This window comes from Morus notabilis, unplaced genomic scaffold (assembly GCF_000414095.1).
Source record: "Morus notabilis unplaced genomic scaffold, ASM41409v2 Scaffold594, whole genome shotgun sequence".
In the NCBI taxonomy this organism is placed as follows: Eukaryota; Viridiplantae; Streptophyta; class Magnoliopsida; order Rosales; family Moraceae; genus Morus; species Morus notabilis.
The window spans coordinates 726,288-752,122 of NW_010359491.1; the positions used below are offsets into that span (position 1 = coordinate 726,288).

The 25,835-nt window shown below is 31.2% G+C and overlaps 2 protein-coding genes across 5 annotated transcripts in view; both read left to right on the forward strand.

Annotated features, from left to right (window-relative positions):
* Positions 1-17,068: 17,068 nt before the first annotated feature.
* On the forward strand, positions 17,069-20,360 carry LOC21405309 (BTB/POZ domain-containing protein POB1). Of its 2 annotated transcripts, none has more exons than XM_024163302.1 (6): positions 17,069-17,509; positions 18,259-18,399; positions 18,553-18,674; positions 18,765-18,828; positions 18,966-19,245; positions 19,318-20,360. In XM_024163302.1, exons 1-6 carry the CDS (start codon positions 17,257-17,259, stop codon positions 20,129-20,131), a joined length of 1,674 nt encoding a protein of 557 aa, XP_024019070.1. In that variant the 5' UTR covers positions 17,069-17,256; the 3' UTR covers positions 20,132-20,360. The 2 variants fall into 2 exon arrangements, with proteins under 2 accessions (XP_024019070.1, XP_010092900.1); XM_010094598.2 differs by having other exon boundaries at positions 18,259-18,384.
* A 5,308-nt stretch (positions 20,361-25,668) lies between these two features.
* Positions 25,669-25,835, forward strand: part of LOC112090915 (eukaryotic translation initiation factor 1A-like) — a 789-nt gene continuing 622 nt past the window's right edge. For 2 of the 3 annotated variants that reach the window (XM_024163303.1, XM_024163304.1), the window contains exon 1: positions 25,669-25,835. This exon ends at the window's right edge or, in 1 of these variants, runs on beyond it. In XM_024163303.1, the coding sequence (XP_024019071.1) occupies positions 25,798-25,835 (38 nt within the window). In that variant the 5' untranslated portion in view covers positions 25,669-25,797. The other variant, XM_024163305.1, reaches the window with a different exon arrangement.

The following is a 25,835-nucleotide window of genomic DNA, read 5'->3' on the forward strand; positions in this document are numbered from 1 at the left end:
TATAAAATAGATTAAGCAAAAACAAAAAAGAGAATCAAGAAAATACAGTGCAATTCAAAAATAAATTGCTGACGAATAAATGTACATATTCAAGCCCTTTAGGAGACGTTTGATTCGTGGATTAAAATTATGAGATTAAAATTATTTTTAATTTACGTGTATTTTTTATGAGAAAAAAATACTGCAGCAAATCATGAACCATAATTCAAATTATAGTATGAATTCTCTTATCTCCTTAATTGTTCTGATTCTTCTGAAGACGAAAACTTAATCAAATAAGAGATCGACCATTGATGTGACAAAAATTCCACCGAGTCCATATTAAATTGATTTCTTTGACCAACTAGAAAAACTACCAATCAGATGGTCATGGCCACACAAGCCACTCTTTGCAATGGGCCCAGATATTCTAGAGCCCTGATCTAAAAAATCCATATTACCCACTTACATACATTATATTATACATAAGTGACCAGTAGAATAGAAAGTCATAAAAAAAAAAAGATGCTCAGTCAGCAGACTGAGCACCAATTTCGCTCATACTGCAAAAATTTCACCAATTCTTGGACTAAAAAGAAAATCCCATCTCAAGATTCTTTCCTAAATTAATATCAAATCGTTCAAGAATAATGTTAATGGCCTTGTTTGATTCCTTCTATGCCCCTCATGACAGTGCCTATATAAGCAGCCACAATGTTCATCCATTTCCCATAGTCACATCCACTGCTTTCTATATCTTTCTTTGTTATTCTTAATAGTTGCATACAAACGTGTCGTCCTATTATATATTATACATACTTACGTATATATATATATATATATATATGTAGTAATATTATAGAGTGCATAATAGGGTATTTGAGGTCCAAATGGGGCTCTCTCACTCCAAATCTGAAAGGAGATGACGGTATTCTTTGGCTGCCAATTCATGAGCACCCATGGATGCACATTCTAATACGACAAGAGCATTCTAAGGGTTTGCATGAATTGGGAGACGAAGTTTCCTTGATCCTTTTTGGTATTGGAGTGAAGGGAGCTCCGAATGGACACTCTCTCCCTATTTTGGCAGGTGAGTGAAAATGTGTAGAGAAGCGATCAACCGTAACTTTCTTCTACACATGATCAAAACGAAGACCAAACACGTTTTGTAATCTCACTAACAACTAATAAACATTGCGTCAATAATTTAAAAAATAGTCTCGAACCTAAGAACTTTCTCTCTACCAAACTACTTAGGAATTATACCAAGTTATTAGGTTATATATTTTACCTTTATTGATTCAGTGATTTGTTTCATTCGGTGTGGAACATGTTATTTTGGGCAATGGCTATGGCTCGCAGATTGATGATCGTCACTTAGATTTATACCCCAATAAATTAAAAGATAATGGAATTGACATGCATGACGTTATTTGTTTCTTATTTTATTTTTATTTTTTTCCTTTTGTTGTGCTGATTTTTTTATTATGATCTTAAGCATGCACTTTGACGCGCGGTGACTGATGATAAAGTGAGAGCAGAATGAAAAGCTTAAAGGATGGGTTGACCAAAAGTTTTATACCAATTTCTTGTGAGGTAATTTGTTCGTTAATTTTTATTTTTTTATTTTTTTATGGGAAAGGATTCAGTAACAAGAAATTCATCTGTTTATTACAGTTTCTCATAATGCGCTTCGGAATCTATGGTCTTTCACTTCAGTGTCCTTATATTATTATTGTTTCTCTCTCTCTTGTTAGAAAAAAAAAAAAAAAAAAAAAAGTTTACGTGGGGAATTGTCTTTTGCTTTTGCTTTAATTAATGGGTGGAGTATGAATTTTAATTGTACTAATCTAATCGTTAATCAAGTCTGAGATCCAACAAGTACTTGATCTTCTATCAGTGATCGAGTCTTATGTAATTGATTGAGACATGTCGGATTTAATTAAAAAAAATTGATTTTTTTATACTTGAAACTTGAAATTTTAATTTTCAGATGTGTCCTTATTTTATATATAAAAGTACTATAACTGTATTGCCATTCCCTAATTAAGAGGATGTTTAGGAAAGGGATTCATTCTCTGATTCGAATCATGATTCATAGTTCGTTATAATATTTTCTCTCATAAAAAATACGCATAAATCGAAAATGATTTGAATCACATGATTTGAATTCTCTAACCAAACATATTGTAATACTTATAGTTATCTTTCTGTTGACCAAAAAGAATATATATATTTTGCCCTTCCAAAAAAAAAAAATTTGTTATAATGTCTCAATTTAAAAACAAAAGGCTACGTCACTGATTATTAAATCATTCTGCCATATATATCGCACAAAACCTGATGTTCCATGAGTTTGGTTATGGTTTCACATGGACCTAAAGCAGTATATCGAACAAAAACTTTACTTCAATATAGTATAAATTAGACCCTTTTTTTTCTGAATTATTGGTGTGATCCCATTTTCCATCTAGATCAGTTATAGAAGAGATTACGATGCTTTAAAAAAAAAAAAACAAAAAAAATGTTTAGCTCAATTTTACTCAAGAAATAAAAAAATAGTTCAATTTCTGACAAACCACTATGAATGTAATGCAACCTATTACCCAAGCAACAACCCTTCTAATATATATATATATATATATACATATTGAGTAGACAGAAAGTATCTAAAAATAGATATAATTAATAGTGGAAAGAAATCCAATCATATAATTTTTTTCTATCTAAAGAACAAGTGAGATAAATCTAATAATATTAAAAAACAATACAAAAAATTTATTTAACCGTTTAAAAAAAAAGAAATATTTCAGATTAAAGGATCAAGAGTTTATGGAAACATAAGTGATCAATATATAACAACCTTCTATATTCTATATTGAGAAAATTCCTTGGTTTCAAACCTTCAATAATTCAACCCATCATGGTCCATGTCAACCCAAAACACAAATCTTGCGACTTTATGCCCATATCAGCCCAATAGATCACAAACCTTGAGACAGTGGCCCATATTATCACGAATTCCCAACACAGATTGAAGTCCAAGCGATCTGACACTGTATAAAACTACAAGCCGTTCAGTTCGTTATTATAATTTTTAATTTGAATTAAAATGTGATTTTATGTGAGAATTTTTTATTATAATAAAAAAATTAAATGTGATTATTTTTAAAAGATTTTTATTATAATAAAATTTAAATTTTAAACTTAAATCGGTAAAATAAACGGGTCTATGTTGCGCGGTTTATATATTTAAATTGAAGAGTTTTCTTTTTTCTTTTTTGAAGGGAAATTGAACAGAGTTTATGAGAGAGAAAAAAAAAAGGCATTGAAAAGGTTTAAATTATATTTCAAATTTATGAAATAAATGTGTCAATAATATAATTGGATTCCCATATACGATTTTGTTTTCCTATTTTCTTTTCTGCGAAACAAGTGATTTTCTGTGTTCCTATTTCAGATTGCAAACCTTGTTATTAATTGTCATTAAAAGTCATCAAACGCGTTTTCATTTTTCCATTTATGATATTGAGATATTCAATTTTCCTTTTCATTTATGTTAGAACTTTTCAAGATTTTTTTCTTTCCCCTTTTCCAATCACTTCTTCCAACATGATCCCTTAGTAATTATACTAATTAATAAGAAAACCGTTTGTCAGAATTATTTTTTTTCCTTCTTGTAATGTTTCGTGTCATTTTGCCCACTGTAATTTTGTAAAACCGCTTTCAGATGATTCTAAACCACTTCCCGTCATTGACCCTTAACTCCCATTAAAGAAAAACAAAATGGGTTAACCATTAAACGGTCAAAACTACTCCACATCATCAAACCTATACCATCAGAAAAAAATTGATCATCCGTTAAAAAGTACACTACTTAGGTCTCATTCAATTCTCAGATTCAAGTTTTAAATTTAAATTGAGATATAATTTTATATGAAAATTTTTAACTGTAGTAAAAAAATTAAATGTGATTTTTTATAAAAATTTTTAATTATAATAAAATTAAAATTAAAAATTTAAATTGATAAAATCAAGAACGCATTCTACATTGCCATATAACATCGATCACAAGGACAAATAGCATTTCGTGGATGACAAGTTGCAAAAAAGTAATAATTATAAAATAATAATAATAAAGAAAATGAAATCTCACTTTATCAGCTCCAATTTCGCTTTTAAACGTTACGTTTCATCAACTTTTGGACAGGTAAATCCCATTTCCAGATTTTCCATAAATCTAAGATATTTGCATTTAGAATGGGTATTGACTAAATCCCCATGACACTGAGCCTATAAATCACCACCATCTTAATTTTTTTTTTTTTCTAGATAGTAATTAGAAAAACAGTGCAATTTGTGCCTCAGAAGTCAAGGATATGTGCCTAATTAATAAGAGAGCTCCCTTGTGCTCCAACACTAAAAAGATGTGATCTGAAGGCCACATCTGCTAGTTCATGGGTACCTCAAGGAGTGCAATACATATATATATATAATATAACATGTATAAATTCATATATTACTTGCGCAGCCTAAGGGTTTGCATGAGCTTGGAGACGAGGTTTCTTTGATCTTTTTTGGTTTGGGGTGAAGGGAGCTCTCAGAAAAATACCACTCTTCCATACCTTTTTATTTATTTATTTATTTTTCCTTCTTCTTTTTCTTCTATTTGGTCATTTTAGGTCTTGTAGGTTGCTTGATTTATTCTTTGTAACTTGCTAACAAATGCAGTGTTTTACCATGTAGGAGGAGTACCATTGACCTAGTCGTCATCTCATTGATAAGAATTTAACGGCTAGCCAAGTTTACTACATGAGCATGATGACGTGATATCATAAAAGGAGGTGACTTGTCAAAAAAGAAAGGAGTCGTTTATCGTGAGATGATAATATACTGATCGATCTACTCATTTTCAAGTGTGAGGAACCTAATATTATTCTGACGCAAAGTTAGAAGGCGGCTTGCATGGACTAAAATTTTTGTAAGGCTACTTTCGGGCTACAATCATGTATTTTTAGTTGCCCTAGTTTATTAATATCGGGGGCTGCAGATTTTTGTATTAAGAGTTTGAGAGATAACATTCATTAAGATGGGTGGTTTTGTAATCTTCTTCTTTGATAACAATGAAAGGTATACGTAATTTTTATATTCAGTGTGAATCACTATAATTTTTGTGTATTTTTATTTATTTTTTTTAAAACGTTATTTCTCTCTTTAATTAAAAATTAAAGCGTCTAATCACAACGCTAACTATTATTTATGTCGCAATTTTATAAACCTTCTTGTAGGGATTAATTTCACAGATGTTGTATAAACTGTGTATCTTAATTCAATATGCCACTCAAATGCTGGAAATGAATCATCTTACCTTGTTAAACTATATAACATTGTTGTAGTTTCATAAATGCTCTCTTGAACTAATTGTTTTTTTTTTTAATTTGGGGCAAGTTAATACAAAATCAAAAGTTAGGAACAAAATTGAATAAAATTCAATAACTTCGGGGACATTTATGATGTATTGTCCACGATTAAATATTGTAAAGTCAAGTATTTAAATTAAAAAAAAATTTATAAATCCTACATTTTGGTATTATGAATGGAGATTTATTTAAATTCCATAATTCTATAGTACCATTAAGCATAATGATATGTTATTGGAAATTTGTTCGAGATTGGAAGCCTTTTACCTCAGTTTAAGGTTCAGGAAGTTTCAACTGGTAAAGAACTTGAAATTCAATGCATAAAATTTCAAATTCAATAAAATTAGTAGTGTATAGATAAACACTCTAGCACATTAAGCATCGCTAGCTTGTTTCACACTAACTTAAGGAGATTTCACATGAATTAGTGTCAAAATCTAAACGCCATTCAGAGGCATGAGTATGGACATTAGTGATGGCCTTGTCTTGTCCAAATACAGCATTAGAAAATTTATAAGGATTTAAGCTTAAATTAATCAAGAAACAGTTTAAGATCTCTTATGATCCATGTTAAGTGTACGATTAAAAAATCATAGAAAATGATCTGATTGTAGACTAGGCCGATGACTGAAATTACGTGGATTAAATTGGTCAAAATTGGAAGTGAAAAATCCTTTCTAAATGGCCAATTACTCAAACGAAATGGGATGGGACCTAGTAACAAGTAAGATGATTATATGACATCCTTTAATGGCAAAATTTCCCTCCCCTTTTTCTAAGTATGGCCGGCGCTTTTAAGCTCTTATTGAGCTAGATTTTGTCCAAATTAGATCATGTTATAAGCTTACTAATCCTAGCTACCACTTAAGCACAACATTAACCAAAGGTCTATAAATAAACAAAGGACCAATTATAATATATTTTGCACATTTTCTCTCCTTCTTTTTCCCCTTTCTTTGGCTGGTTTCCTTAGCCCTTCTTCTCTCAAAATGTTTGCTCATCAAGCATCTCATACTCTTTGAAAACAATAACACTTGGGCTCCGTTTGGTATGAGGATTCTCATGGTTTGAACCATAGTTTTGATTCAAGTTTTATTTACAAAAAGTAAAAAGTGATTTAAACCGAACCCAACAAAATCAATGTTTGCTTTGGAAAGAAAATATTTAAAGTTTGAACCCTAATGTGTTGTTTAAACCCTTTTGAACCCTAAAAAATAAAACCACATCCCTCTTAGTTTTGGCTACTTTGACCCTAGGTTCAAACCCAAAGATTCATAGTTTGAACCCCAAGTTTAAAGAACGCAATTCAAAACTCATATGGTTTAAACCTAAAGGTTTAAACCATCATGATTTGAACCATCATACTAAATGAATCTTTTGTGAAGGAATCAAACTTGAAGCAACCTCCTAGGTATAAAATCTATCCTAGATGTTTTGCTTTAGGTTTTTCATTTAATGCATGTTTGGTTTGAATGTTCAAACCACTCCGATTTTGATTTAAACAGTATTTTTTTTATAAAAAATTTAAATTTAAAAAGTTTTACTATAGTACACAAAATTTAAATTCTGTTTCAAATCACCTGGTTTGACCTCTCAAGCACTTAGTGTTGAATATTGAACTCATGTATGATATTTTGGTTTGAAAATGTTATATTGTTTATAGTTGTGTAAATAATGGATTTTATTGGTTATCGTATGGATTTAAGTTGTAGAATATGCTAAGTGCAAGAAAACACGTGTGATGTGAAAAACTGTTATATACATAACCCTAGAAGTTAGCCTCTGATTTCTGCAGAAACAGACCTCTTAGATATTGAATTAGCACTTGGTTCAAACTGTAAAGTTTTAGATCTGCTCGATACGAACAACTTCCATGAAGAATAGCTTTTCCAATTACATATGTCTCTATGGTACAGTAATGGGCTGTTTTATCCGGACTAATTGGAAACTGTTAAAAGTTGGAAGTTTTTGTGCAGTCTTAAATGATAGAAGATGACTTCGGCCAAAACATAATAGCTTTAGATCTGTTAATGACCTACAAGTTTGATGAAGATATATATATATATATATATTATTCTGACTCTAAAATGCAGTTTTCACACAGATTTCTAAAAACTATAGGGTCAAAACACCTTCTACATGAAAGAATCTCCCTTATACAAAATAGAAAAGTTTGAGTACTCAAAATCTGAACTTTTTGTAGTTGAACATTTTTATAGATTCATGCTTTAACACAAAGTTGTAAACTGTTTAAATTTAAAATGACCAAAATGCCCCCATAATCATAGAAATATGTCTTTGGCCAAAACATAACAATTTTATAGCATAAAAAACTGTACAAATTTTTATAAGAAAGTTTTGACCAAAACCGATTTCTATTTTAAGTTGTAATTTCTAACACAAAATTTTAACGAAGGGTAACGGTCAAAACACAAGTAAATGTTAGGAATTAGCTTCTCAATATATGAGCAAAATGACCCTTATGTTAAGCTGTATTAAACTACTTAAAATAGTTTTTGAAACAAAATTTGTGAAAAATGATAGTTTTAGTTTTAGCCAACGACACTAGAACATCTTAAACAGACTCAAGCATGTCTCTCATGAAACCATGTTCAAAACTGCCTAAGTAGGTTTCGGAAAACCAATGGACCGTATTAGACCTCTTCGAGTGAATAGTGGCTAGTTCAAAGCAAATAAAGGAAATTACATGATATTCCATCCAAATCTATGAGCTTTACATTTGTGCCAGTGACCTTCAATATATCAGATTTTCCATCTCAAGTTTATGCTATGAGTGGTATAAAAATGAGATCACTTGCGTGGCATTTTTGTTTTTCTCCCTTGAGAGTTTTTTTCTTTTTTTCAAAATAGGCTTTTGGACCAACCACTACTCATGGCCACAAGAGAACCAAGTACTATGTGAAATTGGTTTCTACTTTCTACCAGATATCAGCTAACATGGAGTAGATTCTTAAAAATAAAAAATAAAAAAACTGAAAACGAGCCCTAAATGATGGTACACTGTACACTTCATTACAAGTGCTATATTGGAGGGGGGCAAATATCATAATATATTTCCGTATAAAAATATCATTAAATATTATTAATTACCCAAAAAAAAATGTGTTATAGACATAACCTAACAATAATACCACACATTAAATTACATATTATCAAATTCCCTCACTTCAAGATAAAAAAAATATAATTACGAAGCACATCAAGTTGAATCGCCGATACACTTTCATTTTTTTAGTAAATTGATACGCTTTCCTTTGTGATACTTGCAAAGTCACTTTTTTTTTTCTAAGTCACTTTCAGCCTGTTTAGCAAATAGATTCAAATCAGGTACATTCAAAATTTCTTATCTGACGACACTTTTTTAGTTAGGGATAGTAATAGGGATAGTTACATCATATATTTTGATATTAAAAATCTAATTTTTGAAATTAACAACCATGATTCTGAACTAAAAAATTCTTTTTATAATTATCAAAATTCTAGTTTTTAAATTCAAATTTTTTATAAGTGAAAATATTATAATAAAATTAAAACTGTAATATAACTCATGTACTAAACATTATCTCCTGTCCTTTTCTTTCTTTTATTTGTCTTTTCATGTGTCTGCTTTGTGGAACAATTTTTTTTTGTTGGGTTAAAGGATAGGAGACACACAAAAAAAAAATTTCCTTTCGAAAACTTTCACAGGAGGGGACACAAAATTGTAACTTGTTGTGACATATTACCAATAACCATTATAACCCATGTTGGCGTTCTCTTAAAAAAGAAATCACAAATGTCCTTTACCATTTTTGAGAAGATTAAGAAAAGGGAAAGAGGAAATGAGAAAAGATTCCATTGCCCATTTCCTGTTGCCCACCATCATCGCTCTCTGTTTCCTAAACCAACATCATCTGTCCGCTTTTGTCAGATGTACCAAAAGCACCAATATTTATCTCTCTTTCTCTCTCATTTGAAATTTGAATAGACTAGGGAGGGTTAAAAAGCCAAAAAAAAATCCATCCATAGATTTCCTTGGCAGTCCCCATTAATGTCCTTATTTATTTGCCGGCCCAGTCTAGTGGTCGTCTCTTTACCTACTAGGGTTTTCTTCCTTACCCCTTCCTCTCATAACATCTTCTATATAAACACCCCTTTAACCCCTGGCTACTGCCAACCCTTTCTCATGACTGTTTCTATTCTTATATATCTTTTTATCTTTCATTTGATCTTAAAAGCTTCTAGTTTTAAAGTACTACTTATGAGAATAAACTAGATCAATTGCAAGTCGTTTGATAGTTTAATGTCGTTTTTTGGTTTTGTTTTGAAGTACGTTAGTTTTGAGGTGCTCCTTTTGGTCCAAAAGTAGGAAGGAGAGAAGGTGTTTATACACGGCTGCTGGGTCATGGATTCCTCTGGGTTGCGCAGGATAAGAAATCTCTGGTGCGCAGCTTAAGGGCTTGCATGACCCAGGAGACGTTGCTTCCCTTCTCCTTTCCTTGTTTGGATTGAAGGGAGCTCCTAATACTACTACTCTTCTCTCTCTCTCTCTCTCTCTTAAAAATATGCTATATATTTTTAGAACCATATCTATTGTTGGGTTGGTTCCCAACATATATATGAAGATGGTTTATGCATATATATATATATATTGCTGAAAGATTTTAGTTTTTACTGCCTAAATATCATATATATATATATATATATATGTTCATGTATATGTGTATGTTGTTCTTTTGAAGCAATTTTTTGGAGATTTTATTCTACACATATTACTTGTTCTTAACTTCTTAGTATATTTAATGTTTTTGCTTGGTTCTAACATAATCTTGCAGGATCCACAAATGTTTTCGGATCTGCTCTTTCTTGGTCCAAAAAAGCCTGCAAGTGATTCAAGTTTCAGATCTGTATTGTTTTTAGCCAAAAAATAATGGGGAAAAAATCCAATCTGTATTGTATGTATGGTCATTGAAGAATCAGTGTATTCTGCAGTTTCTAAAAGTACACAGTACACTGTACATATATACATAATATGGGGAGGTTTGGATCTTCTACAGTACAGAAGGCTTCTATTGATCTACATCTTTATGTAAATAGTTTTTAATTGATAATGTCACTCTTGATCTCATTTGTTTTACTTTTTGGTCTAAAGATTATTCTGAACACAAAATACAAGCAGAAAAAGAAAAAAAAAAAAAAAAAAACTATTACTGGTTCTGTAAGATTTTCTTTCTTCTGGTTGCCTGTAATAGTACTGTTATTGTTCCGGTATTTTTGGGTGTCCATTAATGATTTAATTACTTTTTTTTTTGGGTAATGAAGGATTTAAATAGTTTCCGGTTTTTGACTTTCCGTTTGCTGATTATGACCCCTTTATTCTTACAAAAAATTATATAATACGTGAAAACAAAATTCAAAGAATTCGTTCAAATGCAAATTAGACTGATACTAATGTGCATGAAAGCTTATCTGGTCATTAGGGTTTTATTTTATGGTCTTTGATTTTCGTCATGTTATTTGATAATTTGTTAAAATTAAAAGAAAAAAAATAAGAGCACAGAAAAATAGTAAACGATCGCTTTCTGTGATAGACTGCACAACTCGAGGCACTAATCGAAAAATGGGTCATTTTCTATTTTGAGTTATTATACATGGAAAAAATTAAAATTAATACAATACCTAAATGTTTTATTCAAGTATTATAAAGAAAATAACTCAAAACTGTTTAGGAAAACTATTATCTAAATTGCCGTATTAGGTTGATTATTGTTATTTTATGTGTTAATAAAGAAAGTAACTAATTCCAAATAAATTATTAATCTTTGCAATAAATTAATAAACGGACTCGAACGTAGTAGATGTTCTTTTTTTTTTTTTTTTTTCCTTTGATTCTCTTGAAATTTCCTTTGTGAAAAAATATGGCCTTCTATTATTGATAAATACTAGCTACAGCCTTATTTGACCTTATTTGCTTAAAAAGAAAAAAAAGAGAGAATTTTAGAAATGACCTTAGAACGAGGTGGGCCGGCCTGACTATGTCCAACGGGGGTGCATCAGAGGAATACTGGGTTTTTTTTTTTTTTTTTTTTTTTTTTTTAAAGAAAGATTAGAGCCTAATTTATAAATAAAGGTGAAGAGCAAATAAATAAATACATTTTAAAATGGTATCCATCATAATTTACATTGTTTCTTCGTCTCCCATATAGATGATAAATAAGTTGGTTCATTAGACATTTTATATCACTTATCAGGTCTAGTTGTTCACATTTGTGCAAATGGGAGAAAATTAAGTGGTATGCCGTAAATTTTATATTTATTTAGGTTTATGTCACAATTTTTTTTATGATCCGAATTTATGCAATATTTTTTTATTCTTAACTAGTCTGTTTATGTAATATAAATAAAAACTCCACTAAAATGCAATGCCAAATGGGCCGTATTAGAATACGCTAATTTTTTAGAAGATGTATTCCTCTAATTCAACATCCTCTTAAAATTCCAAGAAAGACTTGTTTTTCTTGTTGAAAAAGTTAAGGAGAATCTTCTCGTTTCAACACATCTTTTTAGTTTTACGTCGTTGTTTATAATTCTACCCTTTATAAGCTGATTTAAATAAGAAAAAAATGAGGATAAAAATGTTAGGGTATAGAAAAAAGGACATACGTCTCTTTGCTCTTATAATGACTAGTCATTCCTTTTTTTTTTCTTTCTTTTTTTTTCCTGGAATTATGTGATTGAGTACTAACAAAATGTATGCCGAAGGGGTTATATTTTTTAAACAATTATAAAAATAACCATTATTTTGTATCATTGTATTCTTTATGTCATTAAAAAAATAGTGATAGAATATAAATAATAGAGAAAAGTACATCATTTATCATGATTTTATGCCGATCACTTATTTATATCATTTTAAATAGTTGAGTATAATCATGACTTTTGTTTTCTTTTTATTATATAAATAAAAATTATTTATTTTAAATTGAAGTGGAATAAATAATATTTTTACCACTTTAAATGATACTTTTGGTTTTTTTCCTGAAAAATATCCTGTAAAAAAAAACAATATTCCGGTAGAATATTAAACATATCCCACGAAAATATTAATGGTGTTATCATCTTTTTCAGGATTGGAGTTTAATAGACGTCAATGGTGCAATGGAGTTTCAAGGATTGGACCGACTAATCCTTCCGAGTTCTGACTATACTCAACTACAAAGAATAGTTGGGGCTTGTAATGTGGTCCACTGCGAGGAAAATTTTCTTCTATGTTGATGAGAAAATAACATAAACATCGTCACAAAAAGTTAGAAAAAAAAAAAGGAATTCTAATGTAGAAACGAAATAATAAATATGAGCACACTAGAAGAAGGGTAATGATAAATTGAGTGCAATAGCTCCATATCATTTTTAATGCCGTAATGTACGTGCAAAAATTCATGTCACGGGGGCCACTTGCAAGTTGCAAAAAAAAAAAAAAAAAAAAGTAATTAGAGATTGAAATCCTAATAGTCGAATATAGGGTGAATTAATGGAGTTTTTATTTATAAATTCAACGTCTCAAATTACAAGTTGGTTCTCGAATATACTATTTTTTTTTATAGAAAGATTGAGCTTAATTTACATAAACATAATTAGACATCGTATATTGCGATGGCCATCCAATTAAAAATCGAATAATAAGTGTTGAGATTAGATTTCTTATCACGTTTCTCATCATACACTTATATTAGTTGAATCGTTTAGATGACGAAAAAATTGACCAGAAGCCACCACCCGATTGGAGCATGTGACCATAATCCGAGCGGCTATATAGGAGAAAAACCTTCTAAAATAGCAACCTCCAAATTGCCTACATCAAAGAAATCAAAAACCAGATCCGATCTAAAGGAGAACGCTCCAAACACAAATAAGACAAACGCATAAAGGAAAGTAATTAATTGGAGCAAATAAGGCAATTTCCACCCATCTTGAAAAACAAATCACTATAAGATTAGAACAACTTGAAGAGTAAAAGGGTCCCTATAAATAAAGGATCATTCCCATGAGTTTGGCATCCATTTTCTCTCCATTATTCTATGCATATCCCCTCTCTTTACTCCCCACATTCTTATTCTCGGTGTACTATAAACTTTCTCTATATAATAATGAAATCTCAGCAGAACTATTATAAATTTACGTATTGTCTCTTTATTTATTTTATGTACTTTATTTTCTCGTTGATGTTTTCAATCTACTTAAATCGACTAGATACTCAAGACAACATCTTATTTGCTCATTGGCTGATAAAAAAAAATTGATTGTAGAACTAATCTTTAAAGTAAATATATTTGGGTTTACAATCTTAGCCTAACCATAAATTCACACTCCAACCTTCTATAGTGAGATCTTGAGCTTGAATCCCTTAACCCACGTGTATAAAAAGGGCATGTGCATAATAAAAAAAGGAGTTAGATATCATTGAGAAAATTAAAGAAACTTTCCCTTTCAACTGATCATATTTTTAATTTCATATCATTCTTTTAAATTTTTATTCCCTCTTAAATTATTATATATAAATAAAAAATTGGAGAATTGAAATCTTGTAGCCTTTAAGAAAGTATAGATCTTTATGCTCTTTTACTATATAGAATTTCTCTATATTTTCCTGTATTAGTAGTTGGTCTTTTATATCTTCTCTTTCATTTTTTTATTTTCGTTAAAAAATCGTGCTTTTATTTCACATCTTAAAAGAAAAACGGTTGTAATTTCCGTAAAATGAATATAATTGAAATGTGCCAATCGACTGCCTAGTCAACACATTTTTTTAAGATAATGTAATTAGATATAAAATATTGTTTATAGGTATTTGATCTACTTTTAGGGTTAACTAATCAAAACCGGCCTACCAATCAATATAATTCTAGAAAGTAAAACACTATCATGTATTCTATCGTAAGATGCAAGTAAGAAGCCACAATTTGGTTCATCATAATAGCCGGTCATAGAAACTAGAAAGAAGAGAGATAAGAGAGAGCGCTTTGGGAGCGTTTAGAACTCGTTTTAAAATGATTTTATTTTTTGTATGAAAATTAAAATGAAAACGTTTTCAATCTCAAATATAAATCATTTCTGAAAATGCGTTTGGTAGTTTTATCAAGAGATTGTTTTCAGTGTAAAAAAACCCATTAATGTCTCTCTTTCTCTCTCTCTCTGCTCGAGAGAAGAGAAAATGAAAACAAAAAATGAAAAACGACTAAATGTCATTTTTCATTTCTCTCTCATTTTACACTAAATCAAAAAATCGTTTTCATTTCTGTTTTTTGTTTTTATTGCGCCAAACGCCATTTTAAAAACGTTTTCATTTTTTCTTTTTTGAAAAACGTAAAAAATAAAAACATGATTAATTCTAAACACAATCGGATACGTGAAACTCTCTCGTGGAGCGTCCATGGTCTTTTTGGCCTTATAATAGTAGCGAGGGAGGTGTTTGCTGTTAATTGTGAGGTATAGGTACTAATTGTGAGACAAATAGAGTGAGGGTGCTAGCTATTATGGGCAGCGTTCAGGTCGTGCCAACGTCCCTGTTATCTTGAGGTCTCGTCCCTATTATGGCGTGGTGCATCTAATGGTGTTGCCAGTGTCATGTTGAGTGACAACAATGGGTAGCGCTTGTGGAGCGCCTGTTGTTGGTTTGGCAACTCCCCAATGATACTCCTCTCCATTGGAAAGCTTTGTTTTTATTATTTGTGGTTGTTTTTATTTATTTGTGTTAAGTTTGGTTTGAGTTTGTACTAACTATTCTTACTCCCGATAAGTTTGTATGTTTGTATTAATTGTTTAGCATTTGACCGTGTTTTTCGTCCAATGGATTTGTTTCTTTGAATTTTGTTTTTGTTGCCTTGTAATTATGGGATTTTCCATATCCATTAGTAGATACTTTCATCCTTTTATAAAGAACCTGTAAAAGAACTATGTGTATGCTTAATTTTTGATGCGCTCTCTTCCGATGACTTCCGTTTGTGGTACTGTTCTCCCCAAGTATTTACATTTGCATGTATTGTACATGTGTAACATGATGTTGTCAATCCCGTGTTTTAGTAGGCCGTGTGGTAGGGCTGTACAAAAAAAAAAAAAAAAAAATAAACCGGGCGGGACCAACAACAACCGACCAAAGAAGAAGGTTCCACATCACGACTGAACGGTGGTGGTTGGTTAACCGAGCCGAGACTTAGAATCTTAGTTCAGTTTCGGTTTCATGTTTTAGATTTTGGTTGGTTAACCGAACCAAAAATATAAATTGCCCTAAAAAATATTTTTAAAAATAGTGTAAAAAAACTTAAAAATAAACTCTATCTACTAGTCTTACGATTAAAATACTATAAAAATACTTAAAAGTAATATTCTATCTACTACTAATATTGTAAAAAAATACTTAAAATACTTTAAAAAATATTGTAAAAATGCTTAAAAGTCTTTCGGTTAACCGCCAAAACCGAACCAAACCGACCGAGTATGGCGGTCCGGTTGATGTTCAGTTTTATACCCCATTGAACGGTTTTGATTCCAGTTATTTGCAAAACTAAAACTTCAGTTTGGTCACTGAACTGATAAAAACTGACAAATATGCACCCCTACCGTGTGGTTATGCATTGATGTATCAAGTTTGTATTTTTTTTTCAATGATTAAGGACTATACATTTTCTTTTTAAAAAAAATATTCTTAAAAAATAGTTTTTTTATGTATTTTGACTATTACTTTTCTATTAATTATTTTCAAACTAACGAAATCCACATTCATCAAACAAAAGCCTTAATTTAAAGTAAATCTATAGCTGTGCAAACTGCAAATTACAAAAGTTACAAACCGAAATCCCAAACTCACCGATCACCACCATTTCCTTAACTGCTTTACAAATGCAACAGACAATAAAACAAAATCAGACCTACCATTCACGTTAATTATTAACAAGGAAAATAATTAAATAAACAAATCCAAAAAAGAAAGAGGAGGAAAAGAAAAAGGAAAAAGAGTGGGGAAAAAAAAAGGTCATCATGGCCAATCCAATACCCGTCAAAATTGACCTTATTAAGAACAGTCAATAATATCTGCAAATTTCATTTCTCCAATATGGTTTTTTGCGACCTCATAAAATTAAATTAAAATTGTCACAAAATCCAAATTAGATACACCAAACATAAGGGGAAAAAAAGAAGAAGAAAGAATCATCATCACAATTTCACAATAAAATATGAAAAATTATGATGGGATAAAAAACGAATACTCTATAGTAAAACACAGACTTTTATAAAATTATTAAATGTACTGTTACAAATTTAGAAATTTAAGAGACGTTTAGTTTATAAATTAAAATTATGAGATTAAAATTATTTTAATTTACGTATATTTTTTATAAAAAAAAATATTATAATAAATTATGAACTATAATTTGAATCAGAAAATGAATCTTTTAACTAAACGTACTCCTAAATAAAAAAAATGACTCATTTTGTTTAAAAAAAAAAAGAAAAGAGAAGAAAAATGAATAAAACTATTTTTAAGCCTTGAGCGGGGGCAGGGCTGTTAAAGTTTCTGTTGAATATCTCATTTTCTCATCCCCAAATCCCTCGTATTTATTGCTCTTAATGACCCTTTCTCAAAAGAATAAATAAATAAATAAAATTTGCCTTTTTGTAGTCACCAATACAAAAAAGTCCCAGAGGCTTTTTCCCTTGCAAAATCCATCTTTCTTCTCTTCTATCCTCTCACCGGCCGATTAGGGCTTGGAATTTGGGATTTGGGATTTTTCCTCTTTCTTTTCTTCTTCCTAAGCCCTAGCTGGGTTGTTTTTTTTTCCTTCTTTCGAGGTCTGAGACGATGAGGGATTTGAATTCGGATCTGTTCGACCTGAGGACGGTGATGGATCCCGACTTCTCCCGGAGCGCTTCGTCGTCGTCGGACGCCGATTTCGGCTTCGCTTTCAACGATAGCAACTTCTCCGACCGCCAGCTTAGGATCGAGATCATGGGCGACGCTTCCGATGCCAGGCCCGATTCCGACACCTGCGCCACCATCGCCGATTGGGCTCGCCACCGCAAGAGGAGGAGAGAGGATTTCAAGAAGGAAAACGGTTTGTGTTTCTTGGTTTCTTTTGTTTCTAGCTTTAAAGTTTTGTCACTGTTTTGTTTGGTTTCTCGGAAAATTTTTGGGATGGCGTGTTAGGGTTTTGAGTATGGCGTGGTGATTGGTAAAGGCGATTTTTTTGTGTTGCTGAGTTTGGCCGTAGATGTGGAAAATATGACAATTTAGGGCGAAATAATAAGGAAATGGAAACCAAAATATTGTATTTTGAACAAGAGGAAGAGGAGATGGAGGTTCGATTTTAGTTTAAGAAAGGTCCCTATATGGGGATGGGAAGAGAAGATTGTTTGTGAGGATTCATTAAAGCTTAAACCTTAGAAATTGGTAAAAATGATTGATTTAAGAATTAAGATCAAGTAGTGTTCTTTCGTTCGCCTTTTACCTCCATTTTGTTTAGAAGTAATGCCGTGAGAGATATGATATGCTAACACCAATGTTTTTTTTTTCTTTCTCAGGGTTTTTTTTTAAACATGAATTTTTTTTTTGTGAGGAATTAATATTAGTATTTTGCCTTTATTTATGGGTAAATTGTCTGGAGAAAAACGCCAATGTTTCTAATTATTTCTTTTCTGATGGAAAATGTTTCTCATTACTTGATTGTGTAGGAACTTTATTTATTTGATTTGCATAAGTCAGGATTGTTTATTCTCATGGATGCTTTTTCTCCCCATTTGGTGCATTTCAATAATTATTTAGTCTGCTTTCTCGATGACGCTAGTTTGTATTTTTTTTGTCCAGTCGTGGATCTAACTGGTTGCCCGGAGGAACAAATCTTGAGTTGCAACCAGCCAGACATGGATGATTTGGAGGGCTGTGAAAATCAAGAGGAGGAAGTTGAAGCTATGGTTGAAGAATCACCTTCAGGTGTTGTAACAATCTGTAATATTCTTTTCCTTTGTTACATATATGGGGGGTATGCTTATATTGTGGCAAGAATAATTTATCTTGTAAATGGTGTGTATTATGCAGTTCTTAGATTAATGTTGCATTATGTGGTAGAATTCTAACTTCGCCTGCATATGTCTTTAATAGGCGATGAAGCTGCAAACAGCAATGAGTCAGATTGGAGCATGGATTGCTCAACAGTTGTGAGAGTTAAGACATTGCACATTAGCTCTCCTATTTTAGCAGCCAAAAGTCCATTTTTCTACAAGGTACAGTCATTATTGGAATGTAAAAGGTTATTACTTTTTTTTTTTGGTGCACTAAATGGTTTTCCTTATGTTTGTCTTATAATGTTTTAGCTTTTTTCCAATGGGATGAGGGAGTCGGAGCAGCGGCATGTAACTCTACGAATCAATGCATCTGGTACTACTCATGAACTGAATTTGGCTTATTCCATGTCTTTAATAGTGCCTACTAATTTGACTTTATTGCAACTATGAACTCATTGTTGTTCCTGGTGATTTGTCCTTGGATCGTTGTGTTTCCTTTTCCTACTGCAGAGGAAGTTGCACTCATGGAGCTACTGAACTTTATGTACAGTAATACATTATCTACTACCTCAGCTCCTGGTTTGCTGGATGTGCTGATGGCAGCTGACAAATTTGAAGTAGCGTCGTGCATGAGACATTGCAGCCGTCTATTACGGAATATGCCTATGACACCTGACTCTGCATTGCTTTATCTTGAGCTTCCTTCAAGTGTCTTGATGGCAGAAGCGGTTCAGTCGTTGACTGATGCAGCAAAGCAGTATCTTGCTGCCCGCTACAGGGACATTACTAAGTAAGTTTCATTTTTGTGGACTTTATTTTTTTTCTTCAGTGGGGTGAAAGCTTATTCAATTTTTTTATTCAGGTTTCAAGAAGAGGTGATGGCCTTACCGCTGGCTGGAATAGAAGCAATATTGGCTAGTGATGATCTCCAAATTGCATCAGAGGATGCTGTATATGACTTTGTGTTGAAGTGGTCTAGGGCTCAATACCCAAAACTAGAGGAACGGAGAGAAGTCTTGGGTTCCCGACTTGCACGATACATTCGGTTTCCTTACATGACTTGTCGAAAACTAAAGAAGGTCTTAACTTGCAATGATTTCGACCATGAAATTGCATCGAAGCTTGTTCTTGAAGCCCTCTTTTTCAAAGCCGAAGTTCCACATCGGCAGCGTGCGTTGGCTTCGGAAGACTCTGCTACCATGAACCGTCATTTTGTGGAGCGGGCTTACAAGTATCGTCCTGTTAAGGTTGTCGAGTTTGAACTCCCCAGACAGCAATGTGTTGTTTACTTGGACCTCAAGCGCGAGGAGTGTGCAAATCTATATCCTTCTGGGAGAGTTTATTCTCAGGCATTCCACTTGGGTGGTCAAGGGTTCTTCCTCTCGGCACATTGCAACATGGACCAACAGGGTTCCTTCCATTGTTTCGGTCTCTTTTTGGGAATGCAGGAAAAAGGGTCAGTCACGTTCGCTGTGGATTATGAATTCGCTGCAAGATCAAAGCCGGCAGAGGAGTTTGTTAGCAAATACAAAGGCAATTACACATTTACCGGAGGGAAGGCTGTTGGTTACAGAAACCTATTTCAATTGCTGTGGACAAACTTTATGGCTGAGGAAAGTCCCTACTTCATCAATGGTGTACTCCATCTCAGAGCAGAGCTTACCATTAAGCATTGACTGATCACTACTGCATAGCCCTAACCATTTTGTTTATTTTATTTATGTGCTTGTCGTTTACCATCCTCGTCCATTTAGGAAGTATGTTAAACTGTAATAATGAGAAAACTATGCACTTCAAAGCTTGGCTGATTAGAAATGTTTATGTTATGTTTAGTTATTCTCATTAGTTGTACTCAACAATTCAAATTACCGTATATCATGCTTGATACTAATTTGGCTCGGTTTATTAGAGATTAACTGTTAAGGCATATCATGAATTTCCTATGGATTCTTATTCCAGAGGTAGAGACAGCCTACTACTTTGTGCAACGTTGTGACTATGATAATTGCTCATGGATTGAAAATTGATCTTCCGTGTTTAATCTCTAACAGGTGATGTGCTTTTGTTTGGGAAGAATAATTACTTCTAATGTGATTACTTATTTTAAAGCTGCCTATGATCTCTTGGTCTGGTGGCACTGGGGGCTTTGGGTTGGGATGGTCTTTAAGTGGGTGTTGTGAGTTCAATTCCGTGTTGTATCAAAAAATTACTTCTTTTGAGCTAATGCATTGTATTAGGAGTAAGGCATCCGGTTCTTGGAATCCGGTGTTTACATATATATATATATATATATATGTAAGGTTTTTGGTTAGATAGGCAGTTGTATATTTATATATAAATTGTATATATTTAAATGTAAATTGTGTATATTTAACATGAAATACAAAATTACTTCTTTTGAGCTAATGCATTGTATTAGGAGTAAGGCATCCGGTTGTGTATATTTAACATGAAATACAAAATTACTTCTTTTGAGCTAATGCATTGTATTAGGAGTAAGGCATCCGGTTTATATATATATATATAGAGGTAAGGTTTCTGGTTAGACACAGCAGTTGTATATTTCTATATAAATTGTATATATTTACATGTAAATTATGTATATTTACATATAATTCGTGTATATTTAACATGAAATACAATAAATCAAATAATATACATATTTTCATGTTGTGTTCACTAATTGTTATAAAAAATACATGTTTTAAAAATTAATATACATTATCATTTCTTATAACTTAACATACACAATTTTACATGTAAATATACACGATTTACATATAAATATATACGATTTATGTAAAAATATACAACTGTCGTTCCGGGTCAGGCACTTTTCAAGTGTCTGACCGGAGACAATTCATATATATATATATATATATACACACACACAGTTGGTCCCTGTGACAGTTCTCTATGTTTTTAATTTTGACAAAACACTTCCCAAATCCGTTAAATAAGGAGCAATTGAAACCTTTCTGTCGAATGCCAGTCTATTTTTTAACGGAATCCTCTTTTTTCGTTAAAGCTGTGTTTGCTGGGGGTATTTTTCTTTCAACTATGTTCTTTCTAATGGCGGGCAAGAGGTGCTAATCAAAGAGGTTATTCAGGTCGCCTTATTGTGTTGTGTGTGTTGAGGTTGTCGGAGTCACTTATCACAAATTTCTGGCGTGGTGTTTCAAATTCGAACAAGAAAATTCATTGTCTAAAGACGGAAGCACAGCACTTTCCACCACACAAGCCAGAAAACAACTGGTGGTTTAGGTCTCCAAAACTTTGAAACGCGTTAATAGATCCATGACTTCCGTCAAGCTTGGAGAATCTTAAAGGAACTGGACCCGTTGATGGCATTTTAGAGGCCAAATACTTCCCTCCCTCTTCGTTCGAGAAACCTAGAACAGAAGTTTTTGTTTTTTTATTCGGCAAAGTATTTGCTGGGATAAGGCACTGCTTGTTTGGTTAACGGGTTCAAACCGATCAGAGTTCAAATTTTAGAAATTTTTATTAGAGAAATTATTGTAGCAGAACCTTTTAAATATAAATTTTTATGACAGAAAATTCTATAACAAAACTTTAAACAGGGCTCAAACCTTTCTACTAAACATAGATGGTAGATTTGGTCCTAAGTAGATTCATGAGTGTCAAAGATAGCACATGAATCCCTCTCCCCTCAACGTTTCAGCGTATGTCTCCCTTGCATGACGATGAAATTGGTATACTTTCTTTTCGCTGCAACATACAATTGGTGTACTTGTTTTTGCTTATGGTGAACCATTCGTTGAACTTTTAAAAGGTTTATAGGATGCGTTTAAATGATTTTATTTTTTGTATGAAAATAAAAATGAAAACGTTTTCAATCTCATATAAAAATCATTTTTGAAAATGCATTTGTTAGTTTTATCAAGAAATTATTTTCAATATAAAAAAATCCATTAACGTCTCCCTCTCTCTCTGCTCGAGAAAGGAGAAAACGAAAACAAAAAATGAAAAATAACTAAAAGTCATATTTCATTTTTTTCTCATTTTACACTAAATTAAAAAATTATTTTTATTTTCTTTTTTTATTTTTAATTGTGTCAAATGTCATTTTAAAATCATTTTTAAAAACGTGAAAAATAAAAATAATAATAATTCTAAACACGACAATAATATTTTCTCCTACTAGTTCATAGGCGCGTCCTGCACCCGACATTTTTTTTAAATAATGGTTTTATGAATTATTTTTAAAATAATATTTATACAAATTGCTAGGGAAAAAAAAGAAGAGGAAAAAGAAAGAAAGGAAAAAAAAAGGAAACAAGACAAAAACGGTAAAAAAGGAAAAAAGGGAAAAGCAACCCAACGAAATAATAAGTGAAAAGAAATATTTTATAAATAAAAAAGATGGGAGGATACACAACACGACATGGAAAAAAAACAAAGGAAAACAAAAAATTAACTAAAAAAAAGCTAAACATAAAAAAAATCAAAAGATATAAATAAACAGGATTAGAGGATAAAAAACACAAAATAATGAAAAAGAATAAAAGAAACCAAAAAAATATAAAACATAAAAAAAAAATGCTTCATGCGTTAAATTTGAGGGAAGAAACGTACAACTGCGACCCAATAAATAGAAAAGTGAGAAGAAAAAAAAAAGATAGATCAAAAGATGCGATAAAAAGAAAGGAGGACAAAAAAGAAAAGATCAAAAAAAGGGAAAAAAAACAAATAAAATAATAAATGGGGAGAGAAAAAACGGACGAAACTTAAAAGTAGAGAAAAATAATAAAAGAAAGCAAAAAAAAAAAAAAGAAAACGTAAAACGTGAAAAACGTTTTCTACATTGAATTTGGGGAGAGAAGCGTACAAAACATTGTAAGAAAAACAAACTAAGGAAAAAAAAAAAAAAAAAGTAGGCATTAAAATAGATAAGGTATTTGAGGGGAAGCAACCCAAGAAATAGAAAAATGAGAGAAAATTAAAGGAAAAAAATCAAAATAGGCAAATAGAAAAAGATAAGAGGACAAAAAGAAAAGAGAAAAAAAAGTTAAAAAAAAAAAATTTGAAATAATGGGGGAGAGGAAACGGACCAAATGTTTTCAAGCCTCTCCTTAGAATGTAGAGATTAACTAACTGTCTTCAGATACTTTTAAGCCCTATTTTTTTTATTCGTTCGAGTTAAAAACTTAAGTTAAAAAATAAATTTATGTAAAAAAAACACTAACAAAAAAAATTAAATTTAAATTTTTATGAGAGAAAATACTGTAATAAAAACTTGAGTTATGATTCGAACTAACGAAATGAATGAGGCCTTAGTGTGTTAATTTTAAGGGTGGCAATTTAAATCGTGTTCTTATCGACTTCAATTTCTGTGTCGAATTCGAGTTGACCCACGTAACTCAAATTTGTACTTTTACGCTTAATGTAAATAATTTGAGTGCTAATTTATTTACTTAGTTCATTTATCTATATTTTATATTGTTTATTGGGATAATACCCAAAATACACCATATGTTTTGTTAAAATACCATTTATGTCCCTCTTATTATGTAAATACCCAAAACATTACTGTTTTATAAAAATAGACCCAAAACAACTCCTAAAGCAATTAAATTTTTTAAAAACCAAGATTATCTTCCCAAAAGTTTATTAAATACAATTTAAAACATTATTAAACCAAAATGTTAAATAAAATCAATCTTAAAAAATGAAAAACTCTTAAAATAATTAAAGTATTTATATTTATTTGAGCATAACTTTTTTTATTTAACTTTTTAGTTGAATCATATCTAAAGTAACATTTAATGTAAATTGGAAAGGGTAATCATGGCATTTTCAAAACGGCAGTCATTGTCTTTTAATGTTTTTTATATGATTATTCATAATAGCTGTACATGACAGTTGTGTATTGTCATATGCTTAAAAATAATTTTTAGTTCTCAAAATAATAACTATTACGACTCAAAATAAGAGAAATAACTAGTCTTTTAGTCGGTAACGATGACACGTGAGGGAAGTTCAGTCATTTATAAAATAGAGACTACAACCAAGTCTAACAAAAAAAATATATAAACAAATTTTTTTCCTTTCAAATATTATTATTTGTTTATCAGCTTCAAATATTATTACTTTTATCAGCATTTATGGTAAATAATATTTTTTTAAAACTTAAAAAAATAAATTTTAAAACTTTCTATTTTACTTAAAAAAAAAGTTTCTTTTTTTTGTTAATAAAAAAAGTATGAGAACTTCTACGGTGGGATTAGAATAACTTAATTATCAACAGTTTTTAATTTTCAGTCGTCAATTGAGTATCAGAAACTGTTTATTATGTATATTTTGAATAACAACTGATAAAAAATAGACACTACCGATAAAATTAACCTACTAGAGAAGCTACTAATAAATTTTAGGCCCCGTCCAGTTCACCGATTCAAGTTTAGAATTTAAATTTTGTTACAGTAAAAAACTCTCAGAAACTATTACATCTAACTTTTTTGTTACAGTAAAAAATTCTCACATAAAATCACATATTAACTCGAATTAAAAACTCAAATCAGCGAACTAAATAGGCTCTTAAAAAACACCATGAATCTCTTTCTCCTATATAATCGATGGCGCATATACCGAGCAAGAGAAAAAGAATTAAAGGGAGAGAGAGAATTTGTGGCCATATTTAGAATTGATCCCGTTTTTATTTTTTACATTTTTCGAGAAAGAAAAAATAAAAACGTTTTTAAAATGATGTTTGGCGTAATAAAGATAAAAAACAGAAATGAAAACGATTTTTTGATTTACTGTAAAATGAGAGAGAAATGAAAAATGACTTTTAACCGTTTTTCATTTTTTGTTTTCATTTTCTCCTATCTTGAGCAAAGAGAGAGAAATAAAGACATTAATAGATTTTTTATATTGAAAATAATCTCTTGATAAAACTACTAAACACATTTTTAAAAATAATTTATGTCTAAAATTGAAAACGTTTTCATTTTTATTTTTATATAAAAATTAAAATTATTTTAAAATAAATTCTGAACGCACTTTATATTTCAAATCGTGCAAAAGTGATAATTAATTAAAAAAAACAAAGAAAGAAAGAAAGAAAGTCCTTACTTGGAAAGGGCAAAACCGTCATCTGGCCGAGGAAATAGTCCCCCCTTGAGCCGTGACCTCCACGCCAACTTTGCCCTACAAAAGGTACAGAGAGAGAAATCAATAGAAATCAGAAAAGGCCTTTAAGAACAGAGAGAGAGAGAGAGAGAGAGAGAATCACAATCAATAGGCTGCCATTATTAGGGTTTGACATTCACGCAAACACATCGTCCTCAACAACAAGCACAAACACAAACAAGAGTTCGAGATGCCGAAGAACAAGGGTAAGGGAGGGAAGAATCGGAA